Source organism: Panthera pardus, unplaced genomic scaffold (assembly GCF_024362965.1).
Source record: "Panthera pardus isolate Hobbes unplaced genomic scaffold, ASM2436296v1 HiC_scaffold_12, whole genome shotgun sequence".
Lineage (NCBI taxonomy): Eukaryota > Metazoa > Chordata > Mammalia > Carnivora > Felidae > Panthera > Panthera pardus.
In genome coordinates, this window is record NW_026526677.1 from 11,330,365 (window position 1) to 11,346,049 (window position 15,685).

The following is a 15,685-nucleotide window of genomic DNA, read 5'->3' on the forward strand; positions in this document are numbered from 1 at the left end:
TCCTTATATATTTTAGATATGAATACCTTGTTTGATATGTGGCATCTGATAAATATTTTTCTTCCATTTTATAGGTTGCTTCTTCATTCAGTTTACTGTTTCTTTGCTATGCAAAAGCTTTCCAGTTTTAAGTAGCCTCACTTGTTTATTTTTGATTTTGTTGTTTGTGCTTTTGGTGTCCTATCCAAAAAAATCCTTGCCAAGACCAATGTCAAGGAGCTTCTTTGCTAAGTTTTCCTTCCATAGATCTGTTAGGTCTATTTATTAGTTTTCTTCAGTGATTTCATGTTTATCTGCTTCTTGTGGTCTGTATGGCCTTACGTTTGTGTCTGTGTGTTTGAAGGAGCAAACACCTCTCCATCTTTATAAACTGTTTTTGACAGGTAAAGACCTTCTCCTGTCAGCCGCCTGGACTGATGGGATTACCTCTGGGATCATAGTCATGCAGGGTTGGAACTGGATCATCTGGCTGCTGCTGGGTCCCCAGCTGGGTCTGCAAACAGCAAGCCTGTTATCAGGTGCATGACGGTCCTGGCTCCTGCTGGGTCATAGTACAGGTCCCTGCATAGGCAGGACTGTCCCTGAACCACAGCTGAGAGTAGATGGAGCCAGGTCACAGGGTCACTTCAGGATCCATAGTTGGATCAAAGTCAGACAGCCTGTCTCCTAGGCACTGATAGATGGGTCTCCTGCTAGGTCCCTGGGTGGGCAAGACTGCTCCCAGATCATAACTGATGTTGGAGCCAGGTCACAGCTACTTCAGGGTCCATAGCCCTAAACAAAGTCAGCAGGCCTATCACCGAAGGCTCAGATGGGCATGACTCCTCCTGGGTCCCTTGGCTGATGGTACTATTTGCAGGACCAATGCCAAACAGGGCTGTAGACAAGTCCGCAAGGGGACAAGGCTGTTTTCTGGCCCGTATCCAGGACCATGGACAGTGAGCATGGCTTCTCAGGGTGCAACAGGGAAAAAGGCCAGAAAGAAAAATGAGAGTTGGCAAAGTCTGTGCTTTAGCTTGTGTGGATACAGTCTTTCTTCTTTGTTGTGCCTTTTCAATAAGCTCTCCTCAGTGGCTCCACTGAGGTTTCACAACCTCTTGCTTGGAACCCAAAGCTCCCACATAAAAAAACTTTTGTCCACAGATGGCTATTAAAATTGCTGCTGTGGGGGGATATGAGTAGGGGGCCTCTTATTCTGCCATCTTGCTGACCCAGAGCAAACATTTTAAGGACAAACTGATTGTATTCTCTGATAGTTCTTGGAAGAACTCATAGACAACACTTCTTACATGTAACTTGTAGCATCTTTCCTGGCATAGCAAAAATCCACATTTGATGTATATCTCTGTGGTTTTCCTCCTGGGCTATGAAACTCTCAGAGCACCTACTTAGAAGAAAACTGTACATCAAAAACTACTATCCCAAAGATCCTCGGGTACAAGGCTCCACCATCTTGTCTGATCCAATTTCAGAGTTACAACTTCTCTCATTTTTACACATTTCAAGCTCTTGCCCCATCAAATCTACTGTCTCAAGAGATATAAACAAAACACCACCAACTTGGAATGGAAAAGAGGAAAATACTCGCTTAATTTATTCTTTGTGTGTGTGTGTGTGTGTGTGTGGTGTGTGTGTGTATTTATTTTTGAGAGAAAGAGAGAGAGGGGGGCAGAGAGAGAAGGAGACACAGAATCCAAAGCAGGCTCCAGGCTTTGAGCTGTCAGCACAGAGTCCAACGAGGGGCTCAAACTCACAAACCATGAGACCATGACCTGATCCAAAGTCAGATGCTTAACTGACTGAGCCACCCAGGCTCCCCTCACTTAATTTATTTTCATTGGGCTGAAGACAAGCAAGGAATGTGAATCCCAAAGTTTAGGATAGAATACAAAGAATATTATTTCCTCGTCCTCCCTGAACATACCTTTCAAGACTTCTTCCTGGTTTATCACAATTCTTGGACAAACACACTTGACCACACCCCCTGACATTGCTCAACATTGCTCAATGTTTGCTTAATGAAAGAGGCTGAGGCAAGCTAAAGGAGGAGCTCTGATTACCCTCTGCCCATCACCCAATAAATAGTCAGACAAGCCCTCGCCATTCCAGAACACTGTTGGAGAGATGAGACAATCCCACCAGCTGCCCCTACTGGGGCTCCTATTGTTTTCTCTTATTCCAAGACAACTATGTGAGATCTGTGGTGAGTATGCTTTGAGCTAAAATTACTCCTAGTGTGATAGTCTTCTAAAGACTAGTGGCAGGGCACTTGTGTAGAGTGACCTATTCCAGTTCTATATGGGGTTGGATTTTATGAGTAATATAAAATGTGGCAAGACATGGTGAGGAAAGTTCCACAATGTATGTTGTTTTAAGAGAGGTTGTAGATTCAGTGCTAACTTGCCTAACTATTCTTCCTAGATTCAGATTTTCTCCACCACAGCAACCCTACTAAGTAACTATGTATTCTTCTTCATTTTCAATGATATAATATTCCCGATCCCAGAAACTTTTCAAGATCATATAAAGTATCTTTTGAATTTGAGGCACAATCTTTTTTTATTTTTTTTGGAAGTTCAACTTATGGGTTTAGGGTTAACCCTTTGCAACTACACAGAAAAAAAAAATAATGTTAATAATCCCTTTCAAATAATGAAGACTTCCCTCTTGTCACTATTGAGTTCAGATTTTCCAAGCTACACATCTTCTCCCCTCCAACTCTTCCTCCCAGGAGATGAGTACAAGCCCATCATCTCTCCTCTGGGTATAGGATCTGGAGATTGTGTGATCCTATTAAAAAATACTAAGTAAGAGAAAGAAAAACTGGTCAGGTGTAGTCTGACCACTTACTAGCTGAATGATCCAATGTTTCTGACATTTTTTTTTAGCTTTATCCATAAATTGAGGATAACTGGGGGAAGGTGTTGCAGGAAGTGATGTCACGAAGTCTGGTATAGCTCTCAGGGGCATGATTTCTTTTTTGTAAGTCTTTTCCCTGGAATGGAGCTTAAACCTAGTCCAAAGATGAGTAGGTGGTGCTGTCTGTGGGTACATCTTCCCGGTGTTCTGTAGCCTACAAGAAGAGAACATCACCACAGCAGAGCCTTGTGTTCACACAAGCTAAAGCACAAAATCTGCCACTTCTAAGTTTTCTTCCTAGCCTGTCATTTCCTCTGCTGTATCCTAAGAATTGGGGGTCTCTGTGGAGGCTTTGAAGTTCAATTCATTGTACAAAATGATTGACTCTGTCTTTAGTGTCAAGGAAACTGATGAGTTGTTGACCAGGAACTGAAAAGTCCATTTCAGTGCCAGAAAATCTGCTGACCTAGATGCTTCCACAATATCTCAAACACGATTCAACAATTGTCCAATTGTTCTTGTAACAAACCATGACCTTTCTGTAACCAGTGATTCAGATCTCCACAACTCTCTTTTAAAGAGAAAAATGGTGAAGGGGTGCCTGGCTGGCTCAGTCAGAAAAGCATGGGACTCTTGATCTCCAGGTCATGATTCTGAGCCTCACGTTAGGCATAGAGAACTCACGTTTCCTTGATTCTCTAAACATAATGATAGCAGCTCCAGTTGAGCTAAAAGTTATAGTATGTATGGTATTTTGCAGTTTTTACATGATTTGTTGTCCAATATCTATAAAACAGATGTTAATATCCACAATTTTAAAACAAGGAAACTGAAGGTCAGGAAAGTTACATAAGTCACTTGGAAAGATGGAAAAGGGAAAGAACTGAATCAAGCAAGTAGAAAGGACTACAGACTGGGAGTCAGAAGATGCATATTCTAGTCTCGATTAAGCCTTCAATTACCAATGTTTCTTTAAGGACACGTTGGCTAGACCTCATCTTCAAAATCAGGGAATGATACTAGATCTCCCAGGAAGGACTGATATTCTCCCAGCACACAACAGTAAGGCTGAAACAGTTGTTAAAACATTGAAACACTTCCATGATGGTTGGTAAAGGAGTATAACCTGATGTAGCAGAGGCTCCAGACTCACCTTTGTACCTGTCCCAGTCACATAGCTAGTGACCACTGGACAGTTCCCTCTGTGCCATATCTGTTACTAAATATTTTAATGCCAACCCTGATCCTAGGGCTCTTGTTCCTTAATGTTTTCTTAATGTGTATTTCCTATTTCTTCCCTCCCCTGCCACAGAGGTAAGCAAAAACAACTATGCTGATCTAAACCCTCTGATAAACACAATGATCAATTCAAAATATACCAAAGGAATCCAAGCTGCCAATGTCCTGTTGTCCCTCAGACTTGGTGGGATCCTGAACCAATGCCAAGAACAACAGCTGATCCAACAAGTCAAACTCACTGTGTATTATAAAGGTGAGTGCCTATAGTCTCCAGAAGATTTAGAACACTAACTTATCCATAAAGGTTATCTCTAGCAAGAGATATTTGGAAAATATTGTGTGTCCAAAGTATACTTGCTACATATATTCCAGCTGTAGAAAATTTGAGGGGACATAAAAGTACCTCAAAACATCAATCCTCTGCCACTTTCTCTATAGCTAGACCTTACTTCTTTGGGTCCTGAAAAATATTTTCTTTCAAAAGGCCACAAGGAAAAGCAAAAGAAATTATATACTCCTATCTGTTAAATTATATACTCCTATCTCCCCCTACACACCTCACAATATTATTATAAGAATTACGAGAAGCCTGAGAATTTTCATACTCTATGAAGCAGAACATCCAAGTCAATTATTACTATCCTGGAAAGATGGCACCCACAAAGAGAGTAAACCCCAAGGTTTCATTATCTATTTTTTTCTTTTAAATTTTACAAGGATTGTATGATTCCCAAAACCTCCCATGATTTCATGGGAAAGACGAGAATCTAGCTTGCATTTATACAGCACTGCTGGAAAAGGCTCTGCTTTGGGAATAAAGAAGAGAACAGTCAAATATTGGTATAGTGTGGGGAAAATGAAAGAACTGACAGGCAATGTAAATTACAAGAAAGACAGGAGGCCAGAAAAAATCACAAGCATGTACCTTGTTCAACTTGAATACTTCTCTTTTCAGATTCAACTTTAACCTCGGGACAGCTTGCCTTGGCTATACTGGCTTTGGGAGCATGCAAAATGCCTGATGAAACATCTATACGTTATCCTAAACTGGTCAAAAAACTTAGAAATAAATTCAAAGCAGAAATTAAAAATATGGGTGAGAATCAAATGTTCAGAGGTCCTGGACAACCTTGTCTTCTCTTCTACTGGTTCAGAACTGAAGGAAGTTTCCCTTCAGTCTTTCCTTCTCTTCATTCTATTCATCCACATATCTTTGCAGATCACTTTCCCTTCTTCTCTCTTCCAACAGGCATCTTGAATTTTCTTTTCAAATAGATGCAACTGAGCATTGACTCTACATCCACCTTACATATGATGATGAACACACGCCTACACAAACACACACACAAATTATAGGACACTGTTCTCTTGTTCTCGAGAAGCTTGTCTTTAGACAAATAATGAAACACACCAGAAATAGCTGAGCAACACAAGACACTAATGACTGTCATAAGCACCAAAGCATACAATACTAGTACAAGAGCTAAAGGATGGCCACAAGCACTTTATCACCTGGAAAAGTAGGCTGACCATGACAGCTGTTAGTGAGGTGCGTTGTTTTTATTTCAACACCCACCCGATATTTATCCTATTTTTCATTAGGCCTCTCTGATCCCATCTTCTTTTGAGATGGTCTCTATTTCTACTTGTAGTTTGAACACATACCATTGAAAGTGCAAGAGGCTTAGTGGCGGGAAATTTGTGTTCCAGTCCTAGCTCCGTAAACACCTGAATGTCAGGATAGTACCTTTATCATGTTAGCACTGAGTCTCCTCAGTTTTGAAATGAAAAGAGTTGAGTTGAATTTGGTAGCTCTTAGCAGCCTTTACATTTCTCAGGTTTGTTGATTTTACCAGTGATTTCCCCCTTCTATTACTCACCTCTCCTTAAATGTAAAGAAATTCTAATGAAGCAAGTAGGAATGGCTGTAAAACTTATGACTCCAGTATTATTTCCATGAGTAAGGTATTTCTTTCCTCTCTGACAGGGAAACACAATGGTAATCCACTGACTAACTACTATCAGCTCAGCCTGGATGTTTTGGCCTTATGTCTGTTCAGGGGAAAATTTTCAATCACCAAAGTTGCTAAAATCTTCGAACCTGAAAATAAAAATTTCTATTTTAAGGGACAGTTCTCAGTAGGTGAGTCATTAAACCCAATTCCTTTGGCATATCGGACACCAGTAAGTCTTTCCCTTTGAGTTTTTGTACCAGTAAGTACTTGGACTTTTTAAAAAAATCCTCTTTATGCTAGTGTCCAGGGAAAAGAATTTTCTTTTTGAGAAGAATGGATATTGGGGAGCATTTAAGCATCTTTCTAGATGTGTAGCAATCCAGTAGAAAGATCTGGTTCTTACCCTACCTCTTCTTTGAGTTATATGACCAATGGATGTTAACTCTTGACTTGAATTTTCCCATCTGTATAATAAGGATAGATTGCAAGAATCCTCATATAAGACATTTTAGGAAGTATAAGTGTTAGAGAAAAGAAACAGTGGAAGTCAGTTATCTTAACTTTGCCTCTTTCTCTAATTTATTGGGACCATTTGGATGTGTGGGCTTACTTGGACAACACGACCTCTCCAGTGACAAGGCCCAATACTTTGATCAATAAAGTCTGTATCCCCAAAGGATAAGGACCAGAAATCTCCTGGGTCAGCTTACACATCCAAAACAAAGCCCCCTATAGACAGCTAGTATTGTTGCCCAGCCCCTATGGATCCAGATACACACATTTATCTTTCTCCAATGGGCCCGAAGAAAATCACAACTCAGTATCTTTGGATAATAAGGAGAATATGAGATTTCTCATACCATTTCTATGGGAGAGAGAAGGTACCACATCTAAAGAATGCAAGGAGAACTAAGTAATAAGACAGAAAAAGACCTTATCCTCCCTTCTTCCAATCTCTTGTCTCATCCTCCCCGTTAAGAAGGTTTATTGGAAAACAATTCTCTTAAGTGCTATTTCTTAATCAACCCAATGGAAACACTGGAAAATTACAAAGATATATTTTACTTGGTGTATCATCCTGAATTCTCTCTATTCCTTTGCCAATATGGCTGAGAGATGAAAAAAATGAGAACAGCCAAGATGTAGAAGTGGAAGACTGTTCATGTGGATGCATCTGCAAATCCATATGTGTTTCTCTGACCAACAGGTGAGCTATTGAGTACAAGGTACAAGGGATCTTGAAATATTTGAGTGGTTAGTACTGGAGAGATGATTGCCATATCCCGAAATCCTTCTCTCCTATCATCAACTAGTGTGACCCATCTTCCCAGTTTCCCCAGATCTGTCCCTCTTTTAGCAATGAAAATCCTACATATCAGGAGATCCCTTAGTCCAAGGCAAACTGGGATGGTTGGTCACCCTATCACCAATGTGTTGTTTCCTGGCAGATACTGGTGCAATGGCCGTCCTGGCTCTGACCTGTGTGAAGAATATAACAAATGGGAAGAAAAAAACAGATATGGAGAACTTAAATAATATCAATAATCATATAAAGTCACTGATAGAGAAGATTCTTTCTCAGAAAAAAGAAAATGGTCTCCTTGGAAACATATATAGTACAGGAGAAGCTATGCAGGTAAGTCAGAGGATAAAACAGGAGACAGAGAAGGGAGTCATGAAAGAAAGAATAGCTGTATACTTTCTTATCAGCCTAAGATATTACCCATTCTCTTTCCTATACTAACTGATTTTAAGTGATTCCTCTCCCCTGATGGAAATGTATTCTCCTCACCTTCAATCCTTACCTTTCACACTCCAATGTTTCCATGAAGCTTTTCCTGACAACAATTTTTTTTAAGAAATTCTAGAGTCTACTACAACCTGTCATGTTGTTCTGGCAAATGTAATTTCACACTTTACCATAAACCATTGTTTTGCATTTGCATCTTACCTCCCAAATTAGACCATTGTTTTCCAAGTAATAAAAGGCAGTGGTAGTAATGGCAGCTAGTATTTGTTGACACAGTCATTAATGAACACAACAATCCACGGAGGAAAGAATTATCACCTCCATTTCCTAGAATATGACCATGAGTCATGGAGTATCACTAACTTGCCTAACATTACAAAGCCAAAAAGTGATTCAGACGGGGATGGAAACTGTTGGTTTCAAAATTCACACTCAGCACCTACACTGTCCCGTATATGTTCCTTGAAGTCTGGGGCTTTATTCCTGCATCACTTACTGATTTTCTCAACTCAAAGGGGTAGATACAAGAAGAGAGAAAAAAAAGATTTACAGAAAAAAAATTCACCGAGTCTTTACTCTGAATCGGAGTCTTCCAGGCCACTCCAGGAGGAGAGGGCTTTCCAAGGGACAGAGGACAGCAAGGGCACAGACCTCAGGCATGAAAGAACATAACATATTTGAGGAAGATCAAGGTGTTCAACGTGACCAGTGCAAGGTCCTCAGGAAAAATTACAAGATGAAGCTAGGGACATAATAGGGATCCAATCACACAGGTTGTTTTGACTATTGTTGCTGTTGATGCTGTTGCTTGCCTTGCTGAGTTTGGACCTAATAAAACAGTGGTTTCCCATCCTGGCTGCAAATTTGAATCACCCGAAGGAGGTTTGAGAAAACATTAATGTGTAGGCTCCACACCGGCCAGTTAATATAGAAACTTAGAGGTGGAGCATGGGCCTTGGTCTTGTTTTCAAACCCTCTAGGTGATGTTCACTCACAGCAGAATTGAGAGCTACTTGCCTATAAGTTTTTAAGAGGAAATGAAATATGATCCCTTTTTAAAAATATTCCACAAAGGCTCCTTGACTTCTTGGTTAAAGTTTCCGTGAGAAACTACAGAGCCACATCTGTAGGTCCAGCCCAAGTAAGCCCTTGTCTTACTCCTCGGATACCCTCCTAACTTTTCCTACCCCATCATTCTGTCCCCTCAACCCAGTTCACATCTGCCACTTGGATAGTTTCTATTCAAGGACCTATCAGACTCCCCACTGCCAAGCAAAGAATATTAGACACCTCACCCAGAAACTCAAGGGTCTACCAATATGGCCCAACCTCCTTCTCCAGCCTGTTCTTCCACTATCACCCTGAGTCTCCCCAGTGCCCTCCCAGGCCAAGAGGAATCCTCTGGGGATTTTGCCAAAATGTAGAGAGTCTCATCACAGGCAGGCCAAACGCTGGCTGCACCTACTTTAGCATCCTTGATAATGCTGACCCTCTGGGAATAGTGCTCCCCTGTTTATGGCACCTAATGAAATATTGTCATACTGTCAAGACCTACCTCAAGGACCACCTTCTGCACCAAGCCTTTACAAAGTGTCACTAAATGTTTACGTGCTCTTCCTCTTCTGAAAGGCCATGGCGTTGGATGCTTCTCCTAAGGCATTCATCTTAGGGGCTCCTTTATGATTATCTGTCTGTTAACAACGTTTATCAATTGCCTCCTATGTGGCTGGTATTGTTCCAGTGCTGGGGCTACAAGAGTGAATAGGGTAGAGAAAGTCTGTTCTCATGGATGCTCTTATCAGTTGTATTGTTAATCAACTCCCCACCTCTCACCCACCCCCAAACTCTTTATAAACTTCTTGGTGAATGGGGCCCCTAGGTTGCTCAGACAGTTAAGCATCCAACTCTTGATTTCGGCTCAGGTCATGATCTCATGGTCATGGTATGGAGCCCCACATCAGGGTCCACACTGTGTATGGATCCTGCTTAAGATTTTCCTCTCTCTCTCTCTCTCTCTCTCAAAAAATAAATAAATAAATAAATGTTTTGGTGGCAGTAAAGGTATCCTAGTTATCCAAGGTGCTTCCTATAAGGTCAATGTCCAATAAATATTTACCGCATTGGTTAGATGTAAGCTTTCCCCTTATTTGATGTTTCTCTCACTCATTCTTATTCCCCCTCATCTTCTCTCATGCATTAGGCTCTCTTTGTCTCATCAGACTATTACAATGAAAGTAAATGGGATTGCCAACAAACTCTGGACACAGTGATCATGGAAATTCATAAAGGAGCGTTCCGTATTCCAACTGCTGCAGCTCAAATCTTACCCGCCCTGATGGGAAAGACCTACTTGAATGTTAACAAAGACTCTCCTTGTGTCTATGGCCCAGGTAGAGCACTAAAGAGCGTGATACCCTAAGATGTGAGTCTAAGGTGTTCTTAGGGACCAAGTGTGACCAGATAAATCTTTAAAGCCTAACAGTTCCCACATAGAACTCAGTCCTCTATATGTCACCAGTGATTATAACCACCTGAGGACTTGTTCTTAATGCGGTACCAGGTGTTGTTCTTGGTTCAAACATTGATAAACAAGGCAGACTTGGTTAAGTGATGTCTGCCTCCAAAGGGATGTTTTCTGATGGGTGGATAGAGAGATGTTCTGAGCGTTATCCCCATTCTAAACCAATTATGGTGAGTCTGACTCTCCATTATGTACAAGGAGTGATACTTCAGGGAACTCCTACATTCTGTGGGAGGAAGATGGCAATCTTATAAGGAAATTACAGTCATTTATTCAAACGACTGATTTTTCAACAAGGTATGAAAGAAGACTTTGCTTTTGTCTCTGTTATCTCTGTATCTTTTCTTTTATCTCTGTTCATTCCTGGTTCAGCCACTTATAGGTTTAGGGACCTCAGACAAAATGTTTAATCTCTAACTTCAGTGTACTAATATAAAAAAAATACAAATGATAATAGTATCTAATGTGGGTTTTTGTCTAAGGACTGAATGAGATAATCCATGTATGATGGTTAGTACAGTGCCTGGCACTTAATAGGTTTTCAATAAATGTTAAGAAATAAAAAGGCACCCCCAAAAAGGAAGCATTATTGTATTCTGTACCAAAGCAAAAACAAAATCAGGAGCCTCTGTGAGAAACAGAAGCAAGTGAATTGCTCAAATTGCTGGGAATGGAGCTGAACACACGTATTTACAAGCTGGTGACTATCTTGTTTAGTCACCGAGAGATCTGCCCTTTGCTGATTCTGGCTCCTTGTAGCAAATCCTACTCTGCATAAAAGGAAGGAGACTGGGACTCAGGTCGGATGGGCATGTGAACGCTAACATCATTTTTATTATTCTGAATAGTAATTCTTCTCTGCTTTTCTGTCTCTGCCAGGTGACTTCAACATCTCCACTGTGGAGCCTATAACAGTGACACCTCCTCTGTCACCCTCACAAATCCAAGTGAATTATTCTGTGGTAATAATCAAGGAAACACATTCCACCACGGTCTCTGTAGCAAATGGCTCTGTCTTCCTAGATGTGATGGAAGCAGCTCAGGAAAAAAATGCAACTCTATTTAGGTATGTCTGTATGTAACCTAAGGTGATGGTATTTGGTGATTTTAAGGCACAGTAAGAATATATAAGCACCTGAATACAAAGTATGTTTCAAACTCTTCTTCACCAGTAACTTTGCTGTCCATCTACATCTCATGGCAAGAATTTAAAAAAGGTAAGACTTTTCATCTTCTATCACCCAGTAGGTATTAAATTAATGTTCACCTAATGGGTAAGTCCCAGGGATCTCTCTTCTGTCAGAAAAATTCTTTCAATAAGTAGAACTTTGTTAGTCACTTTGTTTTAGAACATGGTTCATTATTTTTGAATCACTGACCTCTTTGAAAATCAGATAAGGGGCACCTGGGTGGCTCAGTCAGTTAAGGGTTCAACTCTTGATTTTGGCTCATGGTTCGGGAGGTTGAGCCCTGTAACTGGCTCTGCACTGAGAGCACAGAGCCTTCTTGGGATTCTCTCAACCTCTCTCTCTGCCCCTCCCCCACGCAGGTGCACATGCTTGCTCTCTCTCTCTCTCTCTCTCTCTCTCTCTCTCTCTCTCAAAATAAATAAATAAGCTTAAAAAGCAAAAGAAAAGCAGATGATTGCAATGGATGCTCATACCAGACACGTGAACACACACACAAAACGTGCCCTTTAAATCAGAGGTTTCACAAATGCCCTGAAGCCTCTCCATGCTCCCCCACTTTCAGATTCATGGACCCCTAGATTAGGGTTCTATGGCTCACAGAGGTCAAATATTAAAATTACAATATTGATTTTGCCTCTGAAAGATATGGTTCCTCTGACTCCCTAAATCTAATTGACAAGTATTTACTGGGTCTAGTAACAAGATGTAAGATGCCAAAATGTAAGAGAAAATTATATATGCATATATGTATACATATATATACACATATACACCACATGTACACATATGTGTGTACATATATACACATATATATGTAATATGTAATGTAAATAAATTCTATAAAGGTTGCTTTCAAGGGCTCGCAGAAAGGCAGAGAAGTGTGACCAGGGAATGTGAAACAGACACTGGTCATGTCACTTTATAATAAATACAACATGAAATATTAAATTATTCTTTCCTGTTCTTCTTCCCTAAAAGAAAGCCCACTAGCTTATGGTGCCTCTAGGCCATAAGGTGAACATTTTCTTCTGCACTTTAGTATCTTCAACTGTTACTATCTTGGGTCAGAAGACTAGTAGTTGTTGACTGCAGTGTCTCCTATGAAATGATGCAGGGGCAGAAACAGGGCATCATTCCTGTATGATTTAGCATAGATTATGGAGTCCCTGCAGCAGAATCATCTATAGTGTTTATGAAACATGCAGATTTCTAGTCCCCACCCAGACCTACAGAATCAAAGTATCTGAGGACAGGGACAGGAAATCTGCCTTTTTGGATAATAGCTTCAAGTAATTCTTGGGTACACTGAAGTTTGAGAAATGCCCATGGAAGGTTGCCTTTAAAAATTCTAAGTTCCCATAACCCATTTACTGTCCCCACAGTTTCACAGTGGAGGAGAGATCATGGGGCCCCTACATCACCTCTGTTCAGGGCTTAACAGCCAACAATAACAACAGAACCTTCTGGGAGCTCCTGAATAACGGCCAACCGCTGGATCAAGGTAAGAGAGGGACAGATGTGAGTGACCATGCCCAAAGCATTCAGATGTGAGGGTGCAACCTTTTGTGGTGAGTGTGCTGAGGCACTGGGAAAGTGAGATCCATTATTTGGTGATTTTGTGGTTAAATCACTTAACCCACTTCTCATTCTTCCTTTTCAGGAGTTGGTAGTTACATTGTGCATGAGGGAGATAATTTGGAGGTTCGTTGGAGCACATATTAATAAATTCAAACCTTCCTCAGCTGGATCTCATCCCTTTGCAATGGAATGGCAGGTGGAAAGTGGCTTCATACCTTCCTTTTCCTTTCTCTCAACTTCAGTAGGAGACCCAATAACCCCCCCTTCTCTGCGTGTTCAATAAAAGGTCAACAGCTACACAAAAAGAGCATGCTCTAACCATTTCATTTTAAAAGGGCATTATTGATGGAGGGAAGACCACTGCAAGAAGAAGGAAGGGAAAAGAGACTAGACCAGTGTCTAAGCTGAGCTCTACTCAAGGTTCTACTGCTAACTGTGTGGGTGACGTTGGGCAACAGGTAGGAATGGAGATAAGGTTCTAGATCGAATGTTGAAGCAGCAGCAGATGAGATCAAGTAGACCCAGAAGTAAGGGATGAACCAAGTGGACATTGACCTCACAGAGGCAGTGGGTAGGGAGAAAAATATTGCTCTGGAGAAAAATAGAAACGTGAGTCTTAGAGATAAAAGGTCAGTCCATAAAGCCCGAGGAATAATATCATCCCCTCACCCAGCTGTGTCCCTTGGATCCCATTTGTTCTTCTCCCACATTTATTTATCTTTTACTTCCCCATAAAAAGCATCCTGATATTCATATCATCAAAATACATGTGCAGAAAAAATCACCTTTGGTGTCCATTTCAGCAGAATGCACATTTGAAAAATATATATTAAATCACATCTCAGAAGCATGAACTGAGTTGTACTTTATAACTGAGTGCTTGAGCTACATGCACATACAGTCAGGAGCAAGACAAGCCTTTAAGATGCCAAAGGGCAAATAGTTCTTCAGATAAAGCATAAAATAACCCATTTAAAGCAACCCCAATATATATACTTACATACATATATATACACACACACACACACACACACACACACACACACACACACACACACAGTGGAGTATTACTCAGCAATCAAAAAGAATGAAGTCTTGCCATTTGCTACTAGTGGATGGAACTAGAGGGCACTACGCTAAGAGAAATCAGTCAGGCAGAGAAAGACAAATATCCTATGACTTCACTCATATGAGGACTTTAAGAGACAAAACAGATGAACATAAGGGAGGGAAGTAAAAATAATATAAAAACAGGGAGGGGGACAAAAACATAAGAGACTCTTAAATATGGAAAACAAACAGGGTTGTTGGAGGGGTTGTGGGAGGGGGGGATGGGCTAAAGGGGTAAGGGGCATTAAGGAATCTACTCCTGAAATCATTGTTGCACTATATGCTAACTAACTTGGATGTAAATTTAAAAAATAAATTAAATAAAAATAAAAAAATTTAATAATAACAATAATAATAATAACAACAACAACAACAATAAAGCAACCCCAAAGGGTGCCTGGGTGGCTCAGTTGGTTGAACGTCTGACTCTTGATTTTGGCTCAGGTCATGTTCTCATGGTTGTTAGACTGAGCCCCCCTGTCAGGCTCTGTGCTGGTCATGGAGCCTGATTGGGATTCATTTTCTCTCTCTCTCAATCTCTCTCTCTCTCTCTCCCCCTCTGCCCCTCCCCTGCTTGCATTCTCTTTCTCTCTAAATAAATAAATAAATATAAAATTTAAAAAAAAATTGAAAGCAACCCCCAAAAGGAAGATGCCTTCAGGTAGAGTTAGTTAAGTTATTTCTATCCATGTCTCCCTCAGATGAATTGAATGTTTTCTTCATGATACCCTTAGCTTCCTCTTCTCCACCAGCAACCCTGCTTTATAGTTAGGGTTTGGCCATTGCTTTCTGGTACTGATCCTTGATCCTCAGGGTCAACGCCACCCTGTTCTTCATTAACTGGATGTGACAGATGCCCTCATAACTAGACAGCAATGGACTCTATCCCCCTTGGGTCTGCATCTCATCCTGGAGCTAAGTCAGAGACAGAGGGCCTCCGTGGTGCTGTTTGCACAGGGAGGCAGCTGTCAGACCCGTTTGTAGACTCTCCAAGCCATGTGAAATATGGCTCACTTTCAATAATAACCAGTCAACACCAGTAAAGCACACAATTTGTATTAGACTCATTCACCCAAATGGATAATAAGGCTGTTCTAATAGGCACGCTGACATGAAAGGAAGTAACATCCAATCACAGCACGAAAAGGCATTTCTTTTGCAATTCTCAGTTCATTCCTCCCATTGGATCAAATACGAAATTGCATTTTACGTCACTGTGTTTCTAACACTTCCCTGTAGTGCTGCGGCCTCCGTTATTAACAGACAGAGCTGAGTTTCTGCTACTCAGTGGTCCCATAGCAGAATACAGTAACATTGCTATCTGATAGGAATGCCTTTAGTCTCAGGAACAGACGTGGAAGTTAATGGAGTAATATTCCCTTGGCGTTCTACTGACATTGCCTGGAGAATCCTAGCTCTGGCCACACATGCTTTATGAGAAGCTTCCAAGGCTTGGGACTATGACAGAACTGAGACTGAGTCT

At 40.9% G+C, this 15,685-nt stretch overlaps 1 protein-coding gene across 1 annotated transcript; it reads left to right on the top strand.

The window, feature by feature from the left end:
* Positions 1-2,081: 2,081 nt before the first annotated feature.
* TCN1 (transcobalamin 1) lies at positions 2,082-13,397 on the top strand. The gene is made up of 9 exons (XM_019414492.2): positions 2,082-2,203; positions 4,172-4,351; positions 5,054-5,194; positions 6,086-6,241; positions 7,502-7,689; positions 10,004-10,193; positions 11,204-11,390; positions 12,897-13,015; positions 13,175-13,397. Exons 1-9 carry the CDS (start codon positions 2,125-2,127, stop codon positions 13,234-13,236), a joined length of 1,302 nt encoding a protein of 433 aa, XP_019270037.1. The 5' UTR covers positions 2,082-2,124; the 3' UTR covers positions 13,237-13,397.
* Positions 13,398-15,685: the final 2,288 nt, after the last annotated feature.

Bases quoted from the DNA above. Each gene is read 5' to 3' on its own strand.
- TCN1 (XM_019414492.2), top strand. From the start codon at position 2,125: ATGAGACAATCCCACCAGCTGCCCCTACTGGGGCTCCTATTGTTTTCT. The intron at 10,194-11,203 runs GTAGAGCACTAA...TGTCTCTGCCAG, and splicing joins TCCTTGTGTCTATGGCCCAG to GTGACTTCAACATCTCCACT. The intron at 13,016-13,174 runs GTAAGAGAGGGA...CTTCCTTTTCAG, and splicing joins CGGCCAACCGCTGGATCAAG to GAGTTGGTAGTTACATTGTG.